Source organism: Canis lupus, chromosome 11, assembly GCF_011100685.1.
Source record: "Canis lupus familiaris isolate Mischka breed German Shepherd chromosome 11, alternate assembly UU_Cfam_GSD_1.0, whole genome shotgun sequence".
Classification (NCBI taxonomy): Eukaryota; Metazoa; Chordata; class Mammalia; order Carnivora; family Canidae; genus Canis; species Canis lupus.
The window spans coordinates 40,464,036-40,478,346 of NC_049232.1; the positions used below are offsets into that span (position 1 = coordinate 40,464,036).

The following is a 14,311-nucleotide window of genomic DNA, read 5'->3' on the forward strand; positions in this document are numbered from 1 at the left end:
TGGGTGAACTCCCTCAGCTTTTATTTGAAAAAATACTTCTCTTTCATTTTTGAAAGAAAGTTTTGCTGGCTATAGTAGTTCTGTTTGTGAATATATATATATATATATATATATATATATACATATATATATATATATATATTTTTTAACACTTTGAATATGTTATCCTGCATCCCCTTCTGACCTATAAGATTTCTGAGGAATCTGCTAATAGTCTCATGGGGGCTCCTTAATAATCCCATCATTCTAAACTTTTTTTTTTTTTTTTAAAGAGTAAAGAAGGTTGAGGGCAGAGGGAGAGGGAGAGAGAGAATCTTAAGCAGACTCTATGCCCCATGGGGAGCCCGATGCGGGGCTTGATCTCACAACCCTGAGCTCGTGACCTGAGCCAAATTCAAGGTTTTGTCACCTTAATTTGAGCCAACCAGGCATCCCTCCCATCATTCTAAATCAGTTGTTTATCATTGGCTTGAGTTCTATTGGAACGAGGGATGCAAAGGAATAGAATTTTCTGAAACCAAGAAATCTTGAGACTGAATTATAAGGCACTTTATCCAACTTATTTTAGATTTAAAGACAGAGCCTTCATTCTCTTTCTGTCTCCAGAGAGTAGAATGCTCAAGCAGAGGATTCAAGAGCTTATAATTACATCTCAAGTAATTCAATCCCTACACATATGTTATTTCATTAGAAAAATTACTTTATGCAAAAAAATATTTTCCACACACATATATATCTGTATTTGTGTTTTTCTAATTAAATAACACCTATTTTGTTTTTTCCATTGACTTTTGAGGCTTTAATTTGGGATGTAATACCCATGGAACTGTATTAAGATTGTTTACAGTAAAACTTTCCCATTAGGTTTTTTCATTTCTGAACTCACCAGAAAAAAAGAAATACCCATACATACTTCTTTAAGTCTGAGGCTTGTAAAAAAACTATACTCTTCAACATAAATAGAGCACTTTATTTCTTTTCTGACAATCTAATTAAAACAGTTGTTTAAAACCCTTACAGTTAAATACACTATTTTATAAAATGTCAGTAAATGTACTGATTGCCTTCCCAGAACTAAGAATCTGTCAAAGTGTCTTAGTAGAAATCGTACCAGAAGGGGTAATTGAGACTTGTGCAATGCAATCTAAGATAACCTTTTGTTTTTAATTAAAATGGGGAATAAGAAGCCAATTCAAAAATTTGTCTCCGTTCATTTGCTCAAGGTACTGTGATGGAACTTCTGTTCTAAATAGAGTCCCAGCAGTTGTTAAAAACATCAATTCTGGCTGTGTCTTGTGAGTCTATAGCCATTACACGTGTGGCTCCAAACGTTGCCATGATATATCATGGTCAAGCTCATTAATGAATTAATGTTTAACTGCTACATTTTGGTTAGTACGTTAGTAGAGGATTTTTTCCTTCTGGAAAGTGAATTAAAGTAAATGTCTTCCTAAGCTTAGAAGGAGCAGGCTTTCTAAAATTATAGCAGATAGAGGAAATTTAACATTCTGGACAACAAAAGTGTGAAATGCACTGGAAGGAAAATAAAATTTTTTTGGTGCTACATCGTGTTATCAATAGGCTCATAGTAAGTATTCACTTATTTTGAAATGAACTTTTAAAAATAGCTTTATTAATGTATAATTCATATGCTTTATGCTATATACATGCTGTATATTCATCCATTCAAAGTGTACAATTCAGTGACTTTTAGTATATTCAAAGAGTTGTGCAAACATCATTACAAATAATTTGAGAATATTTTCATCAACCCCAAAAGAAACTTTGTACCCATTAGCAGTCACTCCTGAATTCCCTCTACACCTCTCCGATCTTAAGCAATTACTTTCTGTCTCTGTAGATTTATCTATTCTGGACATTTCATGTAAATGGAATCATATAATTTGTGGTCTTTTGTGACTGGTTTCTTTCACCTGACATGATGTTTGCATGGTTTGTCCATGTTAATTCCCTTTCCTTTATATGGCTGAATAATATTGCCATTGTATGGCTATACTACATTTTATTTATCAGTTCATCAATTGATAGACATTCGGGTTGATTCTGCTGTGTGGCTATTGTGAATTATGTTGCTCTGAACATTGACGTATGAGTTTTTTGTGTGGATATGTTTTCATTTCTCTTGGGTAGATACCTAGAAGTACAATTGTGAGATCATATGGGAATTTTGTTCAACCATTTGATAAACTGCCGGACTGTTTTTTGAAGGGGTTGCACCATTTTATATTCCTTCCAGGAGTGTATGATGGTCCCATTTTCTCCATATCCTTGCCTACACTTGCTATTGTCTTTCTTTTTTTATTATAGATCCTTTTGGATTTAAGCGATATGTTATTCTGATTTTGATTTGCAATTATGTCATGGCTAATGATGGTTGAATATCCCCATCTTTATAGCCATTTATTTATCTTCTTTGGATCCTTTGATCTTTACAGTTGGGTTATTTATCCTTTTATTTTGCATTATAAGAATTCTTTATATATTCTGGATACAGATCTCTCTCTCTCTCTCTCTCTCTTTTTTTTTTACAGATTTTATTTATTTATTCATGAGTGACACAGAGAGAGAGAGGCAGAGACATAGGCAGAGAGAGAAGCAGGCCTCGTGCACCGAGCCCAGTGGGGGACTCGATCCTGAGATTCCAGGATCATGCCCTGGGCTGAAGGCAGATGCTCAACTGCTCAGCCACCCAGGCGTCCCACAAATCTCTTATTAGATGATTTGTGAAAAATATTCCCCCATTCTGTGGGTTGTCTTTTCATTTCTTTGTAGCATCCTTTGAAAGACAAGTACTTTTAATTTGATGAAATGTATTTTTTTCTTTTGTTGCGCTTGCTTTTGGCTTCTTATCTAAGAAGGCTTTGCCTAAGGCCACAAAGATTAACTACTGTATTTTCTTTAAGAGTTTGATAGTATTAGCCCTGCCAATTAGGTCTAAAATTTATTTTGAGTTCATTTCTATGTGTGTGTGAGGAAAGGGCCCAAATTCATTCTTCTTATGTGGATATCTAGTTGTTGAAATCCAGCACCATTTTTTAAGAAGACTCTTGGCATATTTATAAAAAATCAATAGAACATGAACGTAAGGATTTATTCTTAGATTCTGAGTTCTATTTCATTGATCTGTATTTTTAGTTGTTAATGCAGGAACTAACTCTTGATTACTGTAGCTTTGTAGTAAAGTTTGAATTTGAAAATCTCAAACTTTGTTCTTTTTCAAGATTATTTTGGTTATTTGGGTTCTTGATTTTCCACGTGAGTTTTAGAACCAATTTTTCAATTTTAACAAGTAAGCCAGCTAGAATTTTGATGGGATTGTGTTGAATCTATAGATTTATTTGGAAAATATTACTTCTTCACGATACTAGGTTTTTTGATCCATAAGTAAATTGCTCTTCTCCCTTTATTGTGTTATGCATAGGGATAGAAGTGGACATCTGGAGAGATATTTTTGTCCATTAACCACTCTCTTATAGTACAACAAATTTTACTTATTTCATACTGGAATAACACATTTTACTATACAATTATTTTATTGTTTATATATCCTTAGTGTTACCTTTTCATTAAAACTGGAAACTTCTTTGGGGTAGGATATTTTTTAGCTACTTTTGTATTGCTGGGAGTTAATGTCATACTTGCTTAAGAAAAACATTTTTGATTGGTATTTGGCAGGTTATTATAAAAGAGAGAAAATATTAGTGTTACTATGAAATTATTACTGACAAGAAATAGCTAATATTTTTTTAAGTCTTCAAAGTTACATATATTTCCTATTATTTTCTCCTTTTGGAGAAAAACGAAATAATGATTGCATGAGAGATTGATTTCTTTTACAAGGCATAATGAAGACATTTTTAAAATTCATTTTAGGTACCCAATCTGATTCCAGTTTTGATGTTCAAGTTGGGAAGACCACTGGAACCTGTATTATATAATGACATCTTGTATACTTTACCCTCACTTGGTGTCCATAAGGTTTGTATATTAACCAGTTTACTTGGGAATGAAAAGAGAGTGAGGCAAGAATAATACATTGAATTTTGTTTGGTATTATGAAATTTCAAGCCCTTAATTTTGCCGTGAACACTACTTCCCTTGTTGGGCCAGAACAACATTATTATTATTATAGTATTTAAGAATTATTTGAAATCATTTAATAGCAAAGTTTTCCCACTGGCTGTTATCCGAGATTAGGTCTTAGACTACCAGGATTGCTAGATAGTCCCTCCTCAGAACTATCCCCCACCTCTGTAAAGATAGGTAATATTGTAGTTAGCTTCCATTTTTGTCTTTATTCTATAAGAAGAGATTTTTACATTCTTTTGATAACCTTGGGAGTACCTACATTTACATTTGTGCAACCAACATTTCTTCAATATTGTCTAGGTGTGTATAGGACAAATTCTACGAGTGATCCAACTTCTTGGAACCACTCCACAACTAAGAGCTGTCACTCTACGCTTGTTGACATCTTTGTGGGAAAAGCAGGTAAGCTCAGATACACACATGTGTATTAAACACATTCCTTTCACCAAAGCAGATTAGTTTTGTCAGTGTGTGACAGTGCTTTGATATAGTAGTGTTAAGGAGTAGCATCGGTGATTGCATTGAGAAATTTTGGTTTAGTGTGATGCTTTTGATCTGTAATGCAGTCAGTTGTGATTGACTTTCAAAGAGAAATTGAGAATAGAAAAAACTTATTTCCTTAATTCTGGAATTTATTTCTCCATCTGCATGGAAAAAGCAATAGAAATATGATTACACGTGATTAGATCCTTTGTAATTAGGGTGAGACTCAGCCACCTTTTTCTTGTCTTATGAAATGAACAGTACATGGGTCTGTAAGAAAATCCCCAGCAATCACAAAAGCATTCTTTTCTGCTGATTAGAAAAAATGCAATATAATTAGTGATGCAAATGTGAAATTTGGAGGTAAAAATTCTATGTAAAATGATTATTCAACTCAAGTTATGAAATTACCTTTTTTTTATGAAATTGCCTTCTTAGGATCGTGTATATCCTGAACTGCAGCGTTTCATGGCCATGTCTGATGTGCCCTCTCTGTCTGTGGGCAAGGAAGTCCAGTGGGAAAAACTCATTGCCAAAGCAGCATCGATCAGAGACATATGTAAGCAGAGGTAAGATGTGCTTCATGCTTAGGAATGTGTATCATGTTATTCTTTTGCTCTAATTTTTTTTTTATTGCAAACAAGAAAGTAGGAAAGATAGGCAGAGGATGTTTGAGTAAGAATAAATTAATTCTCACTTCCAGTTTTCTGATTATAAAACTTGGTCACATTGAATAATAACTTTTATAAGGAAGCATGTCCTTTTATTTTAGATCTAGCCTTGTATATAAATTTATAGGAAATTTGTATTCTTTCTTGGCTACTAATTTAATATTATAATAAAAAATGTGATACTATGTTTTCTATTTTTTTGTTGTTGTTTTTTTTTCTATTTTTTTGTTGTACAGATCTTTGAAACCTAAGCAATGGACTATAGTCAAACTATTCTTTCTTATATTTTCCCTATGTTATACCTGATTTTTATCAGGAATTTTAATAGGGAAGGCCTTATTTTGTGACTCATTGCATGGAATTAATTACCAGGAATTATTACAGGGATGACCAGATCTTGAATCCCCATGTATGCTCTAGAGTTGAGGAAGACACGAAAAGTATTAGGGAAGTGACTCTGCTGTTGTCAATTAGGGATTAATCCTGAAGCTGGTAACGTAGATGATTCTTGTTTCAAAGCTAGGATCAGGATGTATCAAAACCTTAGCAGGTCTGCCTCCTTTCTAAGCTTCAGCCTTTTAACAATGCAAATATAACCTCACTCTGTAAGTCACACACATGTAACCCAAGACCTGAGAGTGGATGCTTTGGAAGTACTGGCATGGAAAAAATTTTAAAGATGAAGGATTATTAGCCAACATTTTGATTTTACCTGCTTAAAGCTGAGGTTTAGGAGGAGTTAAATATCAGATTGAGTTAAAGTCTTTTGAATTCAGTGTTCCACCTCAAGATCTGCCAAAATTTTCCAGTTTTGCAAAAATGATTTCTGTTTGCCAGACAGTGAAACAGTAGAATCCAGCCAGGCAATTTCATCAGTTGGTATTTTGTTAGAGAAAACTATTATGTCACTGAGGGTTGTAAGGAAAGCCAAGGGTGGACCTGAGCATTTCTTTGAGAACTTAAAATCATTCTGGGGATAGCACATTACATGTGGAATAGAGAGGAGAGGAAGAGGAGGAGTGAGTGAATCCAGCATAGTGCCTGGCATGAGATGAGTGTTTAGTCATTTATAATTCATATCATTACTTTTATCATCATGATCATCATCATCACTGGCATCGTTATTGTGATAGGGGTAACTACCATAGTATCACTACTGTAATAAATTATCTTCTGATCTCCAATCCCTGCTTTTGTAGTCAGTGGCTGATACCAGAGCAACCGGCAGGCAGGCATAGCTCTATACTTACTGATAATCTCAATGAGGCAAGTGAGTTCTTCCCACTATTATTACAGTCTTGAATTTTTGTCAATGCAGACAATAGGATTTACAGTTTAGGTAGAAGATTTGTTAGCAAGGGTCCTCTTTCTTGAATAATATTTCCTTATCAAAAATGAATCTTATGGCATGGTAGGAATGATGATGATGCAAATCTTTGAAGAAAATGTACATCAGTATTGGAGGGTCAACATTTAGTGGGCATGAGGGTAAAGCAATGTGCTAATGCTTTTTGTTTAGGCTAGAGTCCTGGGAGTGGTGGTGTGTTCCTTGGCTTGAATCTTGTTTCTGACATTGCTTATAGGCCCTATCAGCATGGTGCAGATATGTTGGCAGCCGTTTCCCAGGTGTTGAATGAATGCACCAAACCTGATCAAGCTACTCCCGCAGCCTTGGTCCTCCAAGGCCTCCACGCGCTCTGCCAAGCGGAGGTAGGCTTTTTAAAGTTGTTCTGGGGACACCTAGGTGGCTCAGTGGTTGAACATCTGCCTTCAGGTCAGGGCATGATCCTGGAGTCCTGGGATTGAGTCGCACATCGGGCTTCCTGGATGGAGCCTGCTTCTCCCTCTGCCTGTGTCTCTGCCTCTCTCTCTCTCTGTTTGGTCTCTCATGAATAAATAAATAAAATCTTTAAAAAATAATAAAAATAAAAGTTGTTCAGGATCATTTTGAAGAAAAATGTTGTTTGAGCCATAGTAGTTAAAAGGATGTAAGTTTAGATTCAATTAATTGCATGTTTGAGTATTCATTCCCAGAGATTTTAGCTTGGGAAGTGAAGCAAGATCTTCTATTTTCCAAATTCTTTCTAGAGAGGAGTCTTGAAGCATCTGGACCTGTGGATGTTCTCTAGAGGATAAGGAAAACCACTCTACATTTTTCCTTTATTCTCATTTATTTTTTTTTAACAGAGAAGGCAAAGTTAGGCTCCAAGAACTCTTCAGTAGATTGGCTTCTTAATTTTGTGATTAGAGAGCCTTAGACGCAGAGGAGGTGAAGAGATTGGCATAAACTTGTGGCAGTTTCATAGCCAGCAAAAATTGTTGTTGGCTTTAAGACTGACAAAGGATCTGTTCTTTCCTAGTGATCAGTTTGGGGAGGATGGATTGATGTTACACTCGAGCCTCTACACATTTTCTGAACTTTAGACCGCTTCCCAAATTACAACCCAGCAGAGAGAATCTTAACTATTTTGAGGAAATCTGATAATTTTGTTAAAGATCATTTATCAACCCAACCAAAGTTTTTGACACAGTGAAACAGACTTACACAATTGTAGTCTTTTCGCGAAGGAGACTAAGTGGAATTTTCTTAGCTTACGGCAATTACGGTTGATACGATAATGAATATAATGATATAATGCAGGCAGTGACCGTACTAGCAATTATAAGCTCATGTTCTTGTGCTAAGTATTTTCCGTTTATGCTCCTCATTAATTCTGCAATATAAGGATTATAACACCATTTTATAGATGAGGGAAATAGAACTTTGAAGGGGGTTATTTACTCAGGGTCTTGGTATGAGGCTAACCTACTGTTCTTTTGGGTAAACACTTGTTTGCTTAGAGATGAGCATCGTCACTGTTTAGGAACCAGTGTGCTGAGGGCAATGCTTTTAGACCATGGGCCCAGTGGTTGACAAAGTTGTTAGGGTTTCATAGCAGAGGGCTGTTATAGCAGGGGACACCTACACATAACCAAGGACTTTTGTTTTTTATTGCTTTAGTTAGTCATCTGGAATTAGGAAGTGTCACTTTAATAATTATCTTGCCTTCATGATAAATAATTCTAAACCTTATTTTGAAATGAGTTTTTAATAGAAGCTTTGTGAGTAGAGAGAGTTCTATACTTTCACCTCCAAGCAGTGATCATGGTTACCATTTTGGAGTATTTCCTTTTGGTTATTTTTTTCCAAACAGACATCAAGTTCTTTCCAAAATTAACTTTTTCCCTCTAACAAATGGTCATTTTGTCTTACTGTGTCTATAATTCCATTGTGTTCTCCACCCATCCCCTGCTATTACTACACGGCTCTGTTGTCTATAGATGCTTATTAACTCATAAGAAATTCTCAGTGTCTGGTGCTAATTTTTCTCATTCCATTTCTATAAGTTATCATTAACTGTAGTTAGTACTGGAGATAGGAAAAATGTAGCCTGATGTAGTAGGAAAAATCTTTGTTTTGGGGCATTTGTGGGACTGTCCCTGAGACTTACCAGTTATTAGCTTCCTGTCCTTTGGTTAGTTTACCTAACCTCTGAGCCTCTAGTTCTTCATATGAAAATAAAAGATTACTCAAGAAAAAAAAAATGTCTGCCCACATAGGTGCTCTTTAAATGTTGAGCTTGCTCCTGAAGAATTGATACACAGTTGGAGATAGTGCCATCAAGGAGGTTTCAAGTAATTTTTTGCTTTTAATCTTTTCCCTAAAGCTTACATTATATAGGACAGTGACTTAATTTCTTCCTACAGATGATATCCTGTCCTTTCAGTTCTAAAGCTCTCGTTACTTCTTTCAACACTTAAAGGAGACAATTTAGGATTGTTGAAATCTATCCCCCCCCCAATCCAAACCACTACCCAAAGTATTTTACTAAATATCTAAATCCATTCAGGTTGCTGTAATACAACATAATATAAACTGGGTAGATTATTAACAAACACTTCTCATGGTCTGGAGGTTGGTAAGATTGAGCTCAAGTTGCTGGTATATTCAGTGTCTGGTGAACCTTGACAGTAGTAATATATCTTTGTGTTTTGTTTAAGCCTTTCCAAGCTTTTTTTGTATGTGTTCATTATTTGTGAAGCTGCTGCTGTTCTGTCCTGTGATGTGTGTTAAAGTTGCAAAATATACTCTATTTGGAGGCTCTTGCCAGGCCACATTTACTAATTTTGAGCTAATCTTGTTTTTCTTTTTTTTGCTAGCATGCTATCCACAGAAACCAGCATGCATTTTGTGAGGCCACTTATTCTGTCTTCTAATTGATATCATGTGTGAAGCAATTGATGGTTGCCAAGAGTTTCAAGAATGAAAATATTCAGCATAGTTATAAATCTATTTCCCAGTAGCATTTGGTAGTAATTTGTCTATCCACTGCTCTTTAGATTCTTGACTGTCAAATATAATTAAGAATATAGAAAGGCAAAAACAATGAAATTTTAAAAACTATTAAGGAAAGAGTAAAATTGAGTTAACTGTGTCTTTTAGAAAATACTTTTGGAAGACCATCCCAAATTGGATTTCATTGGGCTTTCCCAACTTTGCATTTTGCATAATAAGTAGATATCTTTTTCTTAAAATTGACCCTGGACTCCTCAGTTTAGAGTCACAGTTATGAAATTCATGTTCCTGGAGGGTCAGATTAAGCCTGCAATTCCTACTCCTTAATCGTTTATGATGGTCTCCAATGAGAGATTGAAAGGATGAATTCCACCTCAATACCAACTGTATGAAGGTGAAGATCATCCTTCTACTATGAGTTTCTTATTTTGTGCTTTACCAAACCCAAAACGTAAGGGGAAGTTCTAGGAATCTTGGTTAACCTTAAAGACAAGAATGTAGTTTCCATTTTGGAACTAGAAAAGAAACTTATTGTTTCCTTAGCATTATTGGTATATTGATTCAGGACCTCAAACCTTTTTTTTTTTTTCTTTTTTTTTTTTATGGTTGAACTACTTTTTTACAAGTTGCAGCTAATATTTCTGGGATACCTAATATGAATTTGGATACTTTGTGAGACTGGGGTTCATTTATATTGAAGAAATAGTGGCTCTGGCAATTAAAAGTAACTTTCTAAGGTCACATGACTCATAAATGAAAGAGAAGGAAAACAGAGCCAAGACTCTCTCCAAGTCTGACTTTCTTTTATTTTGATGCTCCCCTCCTTTGAAAAATAAGAGCATTGAAAAAAGTACTTTTCTTTATCTTCAGGGTGAGGGTTTGCCATTTTCAAAGGAAAATTAATATTCTTGCATTATCTTTTCCATATTTTTTCCATCCAGCTTTCTCATCACTTTTGGCCATATTTCATCCCCATTTATCTTAATTTTCTTCTTCCTTTTTTAATTATTTGAGAGAAAGAAAGCTTGAACATGCAAGTGAGAGAGAAGGGCAGAGGTAGAGGGAGAGAGAGAATCTCAGGCAGACTCCTTGCTAAGTACAGAGCCTTCTGTGGGGTTTGATCTTATGACCCTGAGAACATGATTGAGCTGAAATCAAGAGTTGGTTGCTTAACCCACTGAGCCACCCTGGCACTGCATTTCTTTTTGACTTAATACAAAGTTATGTCTCTGTGAAGCAATATTCTCTCACTTTAAAAATAAATTTTATTAAACTATCATTCACATACTATTCATTTCATCTATTTAAATGTTTATAATTTGATAGATTTTAGTATATGTTCAGCATGTACAGTCATCACTACAGTCAGTTTTAGAATATTTCACCACCTCCACAAAGAACCCCTATACCCTTTAGCTGTCACTTGCCAGCCGGTCACATCTGCTCTAGCTCTAGGCTCTAGGCAACCATGAGTCTACTTTCCCTCTCTATGGATTTGCCTATTCTGAACAGTTTATATAAATGGAATCATACAATATTTTGTTTTTTTATGACTGGCTTCTTTTACTTAACAAGTTTTCAAGGTTCATCAGTGTTGTATCATGTATCAGTACAGTACCTCACTTCTTTTTATGATCACATAATATTCTGTACAGCAATTTGACATTTTATCCATTTATCAGTTAGCATTTAGTTTTTTTTCCCTTTTTTGTCTATTATGAATAATGCTGCTATGAGCATTTGTGTACAGATTTTGGCATAGACATATATCTTCATTTTGGGAAGGTATATGCCTAGGAATGGAATTAGTAGGTCACATGCTTGCTCTTTGTTTAACCATTGAAGAAACTGCCAGACTGTTTTCCAAAAAGGCTGTGCTATTTTGCATTCCCACCAGCAGCATATGAAGATTCTAATTTCTACTCATCCTCAGCAACACTTCTTAGCTGTCTTTATTTTTCTCTTTTCTAACTGTAGCCATCATAGTGAGTATGAAGTGGTATCTCATAAGGCTTTGATTTGCATTTCCCTGATGAGTAATGATATTGAGCATCTTTTCTTCTTGTGTTTCTTGGCCACTTATATATTTTTTTGGAGAAATGTCTATTCTGATCTTTAGAACATTCTCTTCTTCCTAGCTTTTAACTTGCCCTGTCAGCCAAGTTACATTTTGTTCCTATAGGAATGATTAGTAAAACAAGTTTTTTTCTCATTTTCAAAGTAAGGGAGACTGGGAAATTGTGAGCCTTTTTTATGGGCCTTTTACTACAAAGAGAACTTATCAAACCATATGAAATATCAGATAAAGACATGTATGTTTCATACTCTGGCTTTCTCTTCAGATCAAATAAATCTTTTGCCTTTTACTAAAGAAATAAAGACACGTATGTTCCATTTTACCACTTTGTCTACATATTACATTTTTCTTTATTTTTAATGAAATTAGCAGAATGTTTTCATTTAAGTTCATGGAAAACTATTAGAGATGTTTTAATAATAGTATTAGTAAGCATATGTTCATTTACGGAGTGTTTTCTATATGGTAATTGTTATATATTACAATCATTATATTTATTATCTCATTTAATCTTACTAAAAGAAGCCCTCTATGTGAAAGGGACTATTTTCTCCTGGAAGGCAAACAGTTCAGTAATTGCCCAAGGTTGTATAGCTAACATGGTAGAGTCAGGATTCAAACACAGGTCTTGCTGAATTCAAAGTCTGTCTTAATCACTGTTAAAAAAAAAAAACACAACCCAGGTTTGTTGAGAGATAATTCACAAATGACCACTGTGTGTTTTTGTTAGTCACATTTGTGTTCAGTTGACCTAGTTATGGGGTGATATTATTGGAGAAATCTTTATGTGAACATGATATTTGGACTCATTTCTCACACTTCCATTTCTCTTCTATTTCCTTTGTGATTGGTTTGCTGCATGAGATTTTATATAATTTAAGCTTTGCATAAAAATCCTAATGAAAAACATGTTTTGAGCTAGTCTAGATTAATTTTTAGTGTTTTTACTAAAAACTAGATTTAAATTTAGGTTTAAATCTAGATTAAAAATTAGATTTCATAACTTAAAGATATGTTGAATGTTTTTATATCACTTTTAAAGACATTTAGTTTTTATGGCATCACATTTACTTTTTTTTTTACATTTACTTTGAATAATGAAAAAAATAATATCCCTCATCAACTTTTCACAAAAGCATTTTCATTTTGTTTATATTCTTTTCCATTTTGTTTTTTTACATGTATATTTTATTTCTATCTTCTCTTTTTATTATTATTATTTTTTTTTATCTTCTCTTTTTACTTTACACTTTGCTAAAAATATTTTTGATGTTGCCATATATTTTAATGACTTAATTACATTCCATTGAGTAAAAGTATCATAAGTAATCAAATAATTTTTCTTAAAAATTTCTTAAAATTAAAAAAAAATTATTTATTTTAGAGAGAGAGAGTGAAAGAGAGAGCAAAGGAGGAACAGAGGGAGAAGGACAAGCAGACTCTGAACTGAGCACATAACCCGACTCGGGGCTAGATCTTACAACCCTGAGATCATGACCTGAGCTGAAACCAAAAATTGGTTGTTCAACCAACTAGGCACTCCACAAATAATTCATTATTATTATTTGTTAATTCTTGAGAGACACAGAAAGAGAGAGAGAGAGAGGCAGAGACACAGGCAGAGGGAGAAGCAGGCTCCATGCAGGGAGCCCGACGTGGGACTTGATCCCGGGCCTCCAGGATCAGGCCCTGGGCTGAAGGCGGCACTAAACCGCTGAGCCACCGGGGCTGCCCCAAATAATTCATTTTTGATTGGATTTTAAGTTCCTTCCCACTTTTCTCTATTTATTTATTTTTAGAAGGATTTATTATTTTAGAGAGAGGGAAAGGAAAAAAAGAAACTCCCAAGCAGACCCCTGCCGAGCATGGAGCCTGACATGGGGCTCAATCCCTGAGATCATGACCTGAGCCACCCAGGCACCCCCCGAGCCCCACTTTTCTCTCTTTATAATTAGTAGTCTGAGAAATAGTTACCTATGTAAAGCTTTACTTTTCTTTTGGATTATTTTCTTAGAATAAGTATTTTAGAGTTTTAAGGATATTTTTATGATTTTTAAAAAATAATTAAGGTGTTTTTGTAGTAATGTTCATTCTGTTGCCCATGCTTACCTGAGCATGAGAGAGATGTGGAATGTAGCTATTTGTATCCAAATTTCTGGCAGTATTATTTGTTACTAGGGAGAACAGTTCACCTTGTGTCACTAAGTCATTAACTTCTTGGTAGTGTTTCTTGTTATGATCACTGTGCTTGCTATAAGGAGCCGTAACTCCTTATGTCCCCAAATTACAAGCTGTCATAAGGGAAAGGAAAGATCTAAATTGTTTCCTCATAGTGAATTTGCCCCATGTGGGTTAAGATTCAGGGCTTTGGAGAATTATTAATAAAGGAGGCAGGGTGGTGATTTAATTTAAGTTTTAAGTAGAAGTTTTAAAAAGCTAACTATATTTTTAATTTTTATTTGCATTAAAATTTTTTTAAAATTTTTATTTATTTATTCATGAGAGACACACAGAGAGGCAGAGACACAGACAGAGGGAGAAGCAGGTTCCCTGCAAGGATCCTGTTGCAGGACTCTGTCTCTGGACCCGGCATCACGCCTTGAGCCAAAGGCAGATGTTCAACCACTGAGCCAC

At 34.8% G+C, this 14,311-nt stretch overlaps 1 protein-coding gene across 2 annotated transcripts in view; it reads left to right on the forward strand.

Annotated features, from left to right (window-relative positions):
* FOCAD (focadhesin) overlaps positions 1–14,311 on the forward strand; it is a 313,675-nt gene that overhangs the window by 141,998 nt on the left and 157,366 nt on the right. For both annotated transcript variants that reach the window (XM_038552511.1, XM_038552512.1), the window contains exons 12-15: positions 3,895–3,999; positions 4,411–4,512; positions 5,032–5,162; positions 6,848–6,974. In XM_038552511.1, coding sequence (XP_038408439.1) covers positions 3,895–3,999; positions 4,411–4,512; positions 5,032–5,162; positions 6,848–6,974 — 465 coding nt within the window. The remainder of the gene's footprint in view (positions 1–3,894; positions 4,000–4,410; positions 4,513–5,031; positions 5,163–6,847; positions 6,975–14,311) is intronic.